Source organism: Stereum hirsutum (assembly GCF_000264905.1).
Source record: "Stereum hirsutum FP-91666 SS1 unplaced genomic scaffold STEHIscaffold_26, whole genome shotgun sequence".
Classification (NCBI taxonomy): Eukaryota; Fungi; Basidiomycota; class Agaricomycetes; order Russulales; family Stereaceae; genus Stereum; species Stereum hirsutum.
The window spans coordinates 9,570-17,724 of NW_006763156.1; the positions used below are offsets into that span (position 1 = coordinate 9,570).

The 8,155-nt window shown below is 50.0% G+C and overlaps 1 protein-coding gene across 1 annotated transcript; it reads right to left on the minus strand.

The window, feature by feature from the left end:
• Nucleotides 1-4,955: 4,955 nt before the first annotated feature.
• Nucleotides 4,956-7,586, minus strand: STEHIDRAFT_163628 (uncharacterized protein; the record flags this gene model as incomplete). The annotated part of the gene is made up of 1 exon (XM_007311338.1): nt 4,956-7,586. The coding sequence occupies one exon, from the start codon at nt 7,584-7,586 to the stop codon at nt 4,956-4,958; it is 2,631 nt and encodes an 876-aa protein (XP_007311400.1).
• Nucleotides 7,587-8,155: the final 569 nt, after the last annotated feature.

The following is an 8,155-nucleotide window of genomic DNA, read 5'->3' on the forward strand; positions in this document are numbered from 1 at the left end:
CGAAATATAATTAGAATGAACTCAACTGTTGCTGATGGATCATAGAAAACTACGAACACGACGACCTGAAGACCTGTACCATACGAAGGAATAATCAGAAATGAAAGATAGAGCAAACACTACGCTGATCGAGCGCGGAATGAGACACCCCGAGGGCCTCTCGGCTAATCCGTTCCTAGTATCCAACACTTCGGCTCACCCGTTCCAACTCCGCTCAGCCTTCGTCGAACGTCCTTTGCGGGTACGGAGCTCGTCCGCGCGTCGAATCATCTTGATGGCGTGCTTGAGGGCGAAGATGGATCCATCTAGAATAATCGGGATCGAGGGAGTCAAGAGTTCCAACGAAAAATGAATGAAAAATGAATAAATTCAAGACAACAACGAATGTGGTGTCGCGCCCTCTGTTCGAGTGGCGGCCGTACGTATAGAAATTATGTACAAGGTCGCTATTCTAAGTCCTAATCACTCTCCGATGGAAGTGTACACGAGTAGCCTCGTATACACCTCCACAGAGGGGGGGGCTTAAAATGTCGACCTCGACATTTAGGGAAAACAAACCGGAAAGGAGAGTGATAACATTGAAACGACGACCAGGAAAAATCGGAATAAACTCGCAAAAAGTAGAAGAACACGAAACAAGGACGAATAGTCAAAGAGGCGAAGGACTTAGCGTGAAACTGTGATCAAGTATTCGTCTGAAGGACTCTTGAGGCTCGGAATATCGTCTGCTGGGAGAAGGGCATAAAGCTCTGGATGCTGAAGAGCGAGAGTCGACCACTGCGAGCGTAGGGTGTTGAGAACGAATCCCGATCGCCGCTCCTCGTCTTCGGTATACCGCCAACGCCAAAGGGGCCAATTCTCCTCCTCCTTAGACAACTGATTGTTACCGTAGCTCTCCAGAACTATCTCCTGCACGATATGCCACGGGCCGCGTCGATTGTGTTGCTCGGGAGAACGAATGAACGGCTTCTCTGGTCGGTAGTAGAAGATCTTGAGGCGAGACGCGTGGACTGGTCGACGTATGAAGGTCCCATCTAGCTGCTTCAACAAAAACGCGCCGTGTTCTGTCTTGCCAGCAACGATATAGGGCCCTGACCATCGCTCCAACTCCTTGTTACCTTTCTGCTCATCCAACCAGGATTCTAAAAGCAAAACCCAGACACCCTCCTCAAACAAAGACGGATCCGAAAAGCTGATCTTGTTTTTCCGCTGTGCGTCGTCGATAGCATGCTGGCGAGATTTCCGAATGGACTCCTGGACGTCCTTGAGCAAGTCGTTACGCCTAGTGATCTGTAGGGCTCGAAGTGCAATCAAATCATCAATAGTTTTGACGGAATCCCATTCTAAGGTCTGCCAAGTGGCGTCCTCGTACTCATACGAAAAGGAAGGATTGAACCCATAGATCAGATAGTAAGGAGTGAAGCCCGTCGTACGACTGAACGATGTACGAATCGCCAAAAGAACGGCGAGAAGATACATCGGCCAATGGTGTTTCTTCTCTCCACAACATTTCCACAATGCCGGCACAATCAATTGATGAGAGCGCTCAACGATTCCATTACCTTCGGGATGATATGTCGTCGAGAAAATGATGAGGATCCCGTAGCGGTCGAACAACAGCTTCACAACCGCATCGAACTGAAACTCGGAGCCGTTGTCCATACCAAAGACAGGAATATAACCAAAACGGCTTATAATCTCGAACAAAAACTCTGCCCAAGCCGCTGCGGTCTTAACCGCCGATGCCTTAGCTTCTGGCCACCCACCATTCGCGTCTATCGCACACAGAAGAAAATGCATCGCCGTACCGCTGTGAGTAACACCCTTAGGCATTACCACAGTGTCCAGATTCCAGCGCTTGAACGGCGCCGAGTTCCAGCTCACATTCATCTCGACGACGGGCTTCCTTCTCGAATTGACTTGACATTCATAACAGGATCGGACGTACCACGCAATATCATCGTACATGTTAGGCCAGTAATAACGTTCACGTAGTTTGAAGTAAGTGGAGTCGCGTCCTCGATGACCGGCTTGATCGTGAGCTTGTTTGAGAATGTGTTGACGGCGCGCAGGGTCAATGACGACGAGAAGAGGGGGATGAGCACCAGGCTGCTTAGGATACCTATAGATACGACCTTCACGCAACAAGAAACGATCAGCGCGACGTTTGAAGCGAAGAACTTCCTTTCCGTCCGCGTTTGCGAGGCGAGAAGGAAGCTCTTGCTTCTCGAGATATCTGATCAACTCCTTCCACATTTCCGGAGTATCTTCGTCCTTAATGCCGAACTGATGACCAATACACGAAATGTATCCTTGGTCACCCAGTTTGGCATCTCGAACAGGCGACGGAATAAAATCAAACAACTCCCCAACCGAAGTCGAGAGCTTCGAGCCATTATGAAGAGCTGAAAAAGAGACAGGCGCACCAGGCTTAATATTCGCAGCGTACTTCCACGAATAATAAGTGAATGCCACTGGAATAATCTCTCCTCCAATCTCGCAACCTTCGTCTACCACCTCGACCGCTACGTTCCTGGAGAAAAATTCGCGTCCAAGGTATTCGTGAGGCTGCACGATCGAAGCTTTACTCCGTTGGAAGAAACGCCGCACGCCATCCTTAATGACTTTGCGTCGAGTCGCGGCCGGATCGTCGTGGAGTTGGAGAGGAACCAAATCAGCCGCGGGCCAGTCTTCGTCAACGTAATTGAGCGCCCATCGTCGAGTACCCAATACCGCGTTAGGGGGGAGTGTCGGAGGTGTCTCGTGTAAAAATGAAACGGTATCTTCGTCGAAAAAGGGAGAAGGAATAAATCGAGTGGGACGACTGGAATGCATAGAAAGATGAGAAATAACTGAAGATAGAACAAAAGAGACAGATTGGGAATCGAGAGTGAAGGAGCGGGAAAAATCCAAGTCGAGAATCGAACCAAAGGGGAAAGAAGAAGCTGATGTGCGCGAGGTATGGCCAATGAAATTGTCGAGAAACGCTTCCGCATCCTCCTCGTCAGAGTCGTCCGGCGCTGATCGACGTCTTGAAAGTCCATCGGAAGCTGTATGGTGATCCGCCTTGACGTGGTGTAACTCGAAATCGAACAGCTGCATATATGAAATCCAGCGAGTCATCGGAGCGTTAGGAAGATCGGGAGTACTCATCATCTCTTTTAGGAATTTTGCATCAAATTCCAGACGGAAGCGAATACCCCAAATACGATGCCGCAGATCCTTCATTGCTCGGAAGACGCCATAGAGCTCCGCCTTCGGCTGCGAGTATCTAGATTCAGTATCATTATACGTACACGAGCCAAAAATCGCCGGTTTCTTCTCCTTTTCGAGGAACTGATAGACGACCCAGCCGCTGCCATGAATAGAGGAATCGACGGCAACAACGACGAGTCCATGGTCCGTGACACGAGGAAACTGAGTGATCTTCTTCGCTAAGGAATAATCAATGGCGATCAGGACGGGAGCAGAGGTGACGAGCTGTTTAAGCTGATCCATGGAAAACCTAGCAGCGTCATCGAAAACAAAGAGATCATCGGATTTCTTAAGAAGCAAAGTTAAAGGCTTAGCTATGATCGAGAAATTTCGTATCCATTTCCGTCCACATCCTGCCGTTCCCAGAAACCCGCGGACCTCCGAAACGTTTCGAGGTTCAGGCCACTTGAGGATCTTTGAGACCAATCCGTGATCGAGATGCCAGCCTTCATGAGAAACAACGGTACCGACGATCTTCAACGTAGGCGAAGCGAGTGTCGTCTTCTTCCCGGATGCCGTGACGCCTGCAGCAATTAAACGAAGCAGAACCCGATCCAATGTAGTAGCATATTCGAAAATGAACTTACGAATATTTGGATTGCCTTCTATCGTCTCATTGTTGTATGTCGACCTCGGACCCTTAATTCCAATATCGTCGATAAAATTATTGGCGACAGAGGGAATTTCCGGTTGAAGTGCATGCTGTACACATCGCTGAAATTCCTGAACAGAGTTAGTATAACCTTGAGGGAGCGTACACTGCTGCTTCGGACCGTCAATAGAATGGAAAGCTGTCAAAGGGCGAGAAATGATAGCGAGTATCCTCGCATCGAAACCAGAAAGTAAATCCGCGATACCGTATACAGAATACCCAACAAAATCTTCGGCAAAGTCGTCGGCCCTCGGAGGTAGCGCTGAATCTCGAATACTGATGGCGTTGAGGTCTTGCGAGTCGAGAACGAGACGTACCGAGCCATCCTTCTTCGAGACCGCGAATAAAGCAGAGCGATAACTTGAAGTAGTCGGTTCGAAGCGCCCTCCGATCTCTTGCTTGCGAATCTCCGTACGTACCGCTTCTTCCAGCGCCTTGGGGATTCGTATCGGAGGTTTTTGCCAGGGCGTATGCTCTATAACAGGAATCTCATAGTCAGGATAATATTCAGACTTGAACGTACCCTTCTCCGTAAAATCCCACGCAAACGCGTCCTGTCTCCTCTGCACTACGAAACCTATCAGCGCTACCTCTTCTTCGGATAAAAATCCCTCAGGTATACTCGCTAGCAACGCGTCAAATCGTTCTTGGGTGAGTCGAGGTGTCGGCTCGAACTCGGAAATAGGTGGAGGTCGGATGGGGAGAGGCTCGATCGTAGGGAGTGGAATCGTTTTGAATTGTTGAGCTGCAGGATTTGGCATGTAAGTAGGAACTGGTCGAACCTTTCGGTCCACTGGCTTGTATCTCTTGCCAGCATTAGTAGAATAAATTCGAGAGGGAGACTGAGAAGAAAAAGCACGTATCGTCCAAGGAGTCGGAATCGGTCGAGGAACAGGCATAGAGTAACCAACTCGTCGCAATAAATTATCGTATGAATCTGGAGGGGAAACAGAAATCAGAGAATCAAATTCAGAAAAAGAAGGATCACCGAGAAGTGCGTGTATTGATCTTCCCAGAGTCGGCGAATCCTGTACAGGCTTAATAGGGACTAAGGTTGCTGCGAAGGACCCGCACGTTCGCGAAAATCCTGGTCTTCAGCTGAGTCGAAAACCTCGACAATCCTTGGGTCCAAAGGCAGAGAAGACGTCGTCGTCGACGAAGGGTAGCTTCCAGAGGGACTATATGAATGGTCAGCAGGTAAAACGGATGCTGCACTACCTATCTTGTCCATATTCTTCTCGTGGTGAGGTTTCGCTAGCGTAATGGAAAGAGTCGGAGGCTGAGAACGGTCGCCATCCTTCCAAATCGTCATGAACATTGCTCCAGAGCGATCGTAGTCGATGCGAGTGGCGAACCATTGAATCCAAGGCTGACCTAGAATGACGTCGAACTTACCCGGATCTCCAGTACCCGTTGCCTGAACAAAGAAATGGTGAGCTAGATTGTGGCCTCCGACTACGATATCAACGTCCTTAACGCATCCGAGTAGTCGAACAGGGCCTCCGTGAACGCCTTTCAACGCCCACTTCGATCCTTCGAAGTCCAATGGGATACCTGTCTCGTTAACTAACCACTCAGGAATTAAATTCAACTCGGAACCTGTGTCGACCATAAACTTAACCGGGCGGCCTGCAAGCGTCGCCGAAAACTGTCCTGTAGTCATAGCAAAAAATCTCGAAGGGCGTAACTGAACAGCATGGGTATGAGTAACGAGGAAAGAACTTAGCTCTCGTTCATCCGACACGTAGAGTTGATCACCGGGTGCGATTAAGGATGCGGTCTGGTGCTCGGAGAGAATCTCTTCAGCTCTAGGAGTATATAACTCGTACTCACCGTGCGCATTCGTATATTGTCGCCTAGTCGTAGTCGCGGCTGTCAACCGTTTCTGCAGTGCCGGAGACGCGCCAACGAGCTCGCCAATAGAAAGGGTAATCGACTGGGCCCAAATGGCTTGTTCAATCTTCTCGATAGACGTCTTCTCTTGAATATCCGAAGTGAAATGGAAGAGAGGACCCTTCTTCGCGGCGTCTTTCATGTCGGCATCCTGCGACTGTGTCTGAACAGGCGGCTTACGGGGTGGAGGCTGGGTGTTGATCGTCGGAACTGGGGGAGCAGCGGGTGGAATATTCGGACGTGGGGCTTGAGGACGACCAGCAGGCTGAGAAGGAGCAAATGAAACACCGCTAGGACCTGGAACGGCGGGACGATTCGTAGTATTCTGCACTGGAGCCGGATTATTAACAGAAGACTTAGCTGGATCTGGACGTCTATACGGATTGGCGTTGTCTCTTCCAGCCGTGTCCTTGCCTGAGCGAGTTACCGGGTTCGAGTCGTAATCTACTGCATCTGAATAATAAACTCGAGGTGACGGATCATTAGCAGACAAGGCAAAAACATCTCCCTGTAAAATCGGTTCATCGCTACCGCTGAGAGTCAATCCAACCGAACTCGTCGAACCAACAATCGGATTAGAGAGACTAGAAATCGCCGCAGCCTGGTGAGGCGGTGGGTCACGAGCCAAAGGCTGAGCAGGCGCCTTGGCGAACATTCCAGTAAGAGTCTTAAAAGTAGAACGGAGATACGCAGCTAATCCGCCAAGGAATCCACGGGGCGCAATAGGAAGATCAACTCCGTTCGGAAGCGTATACCTTCGAGTGTTCTGGTCTTGTACGATCATACCTTCGGAGACTAATTTTTGAGTCTCAGGACAGAATTGAAGTCCTAAGCGGTGCTGTCCGATCTGTCCGCACATGAAACACCGCCGCTCAAAATCCTGCTGAGGCAAAGTCGCGTTAGTGGTATCGTTCGAGATATTACCTTGTCTCGTAGAGCTTCCGCTAATCAACTGCGCCATCTGAATCTTGAGGTTCTTGAGCTGCTCAGCGAGATTATCGACATCGTTTGGTGGAGCTTGCTGAACTTGAGGCTGGGTTTGCTGATCCTCGAAACGAACGGTGCGCTGTTGGACGGGTTGAGGAACTGAGCTACCGTCTATTCCGAATGAAGGGGCATTGGCTGGTGGTGCGATCCAAGTAACGTCGATCTGATCTGGGTCGAAAGTCGTCTTAACTAGCTTAAATACGTCAGTAATCGGAGGCGGGTTAGTAATAACCTTATACTTCTGATCAATATTGTCCCCGACGTATACACGGTGAGTACGAGGTAACCCTCGATAGAACCACAAGTTCGCTTCGATGATAGTCCACAGCTTCTTATTAATCAGCTGTGAACTCATAGCGTGAAATCTCCGGTAATACTGCTCGAGTTCATAGCGAGTCGAAAATGCTTCCAAAACAGAAGTCTGACCACAGAAGGAAATAACTGTGGACGGCTGTACGGGCGGGGGCTCGTCATCTGCGCCATAGAGAGAAAGCATATGTTCCTCCGCTTCGCTCCATCTCGCACCCTTCTTCAACTGATCAGAATAACGTAAAACAGCCTTTACCTCGTCCGAGCAATACTGCGCGATTAGAGGCGGTAAATCGTCCTCTGGAACACCCGCAGCCTTACCATGAGCCTTAACGATATTGAGAAAGTCGGTAACGAATTTCCCCGTGAACAACGGAGCATCTTTCGAGTGAGGAATGGGCATATAACGCACGACCGCGACAGCCGTCGACAGTCCGGGAGTTTGGCTCGCGGCCGAGCCCGTGTTCGAGGAAGAACCGGTGTTCGACATCGAAGAAAAATAACAGAAGAAAAAGAGGAGCAGAAATAATGGAAAGACTCAGCGATTAGCGGAGGGTATAGCGAACGCGTATACGGAAAACCAATCCCCCTGCGGTGGTCACCACTGTGGAGGAGAATAATTCGAACTCGCGGGGTTTGATGCGGTCGATACGCGATAGGGTGCCGGCTAAGGCTAGAGTAGAAAATGTAGAAAAGATTAGCAATAAATGGAATATGGATCGAACTGACCGATTGACGAGGGCCGGAACGAAGCGTGAATTGAGGAGGTTGAACGCTGAGTGGCGGTGGAAGAGGTCGACGACGACGGTGAGCGCCTCTGAGTGTGAACCGAGGAAACGGCGCGAGGAGAGCGTTCGACGATTGAAGTCGATTAGGCCGAAGGAGGCGAGGGCTGCGAATCAGGAGTTGTTTTTGAAAGGGATAGGTGATGAGAGAGTCGAAGCGAACGACGACTTGAGAGGTGAGGAGGGACGAAGAGACTCGGGGGCGGGAAACTCTGAGGGACTCAAACTCGGACTCGAAAACTGGGGGAAAACTCGGTGGTGGGTCTCTGGCATT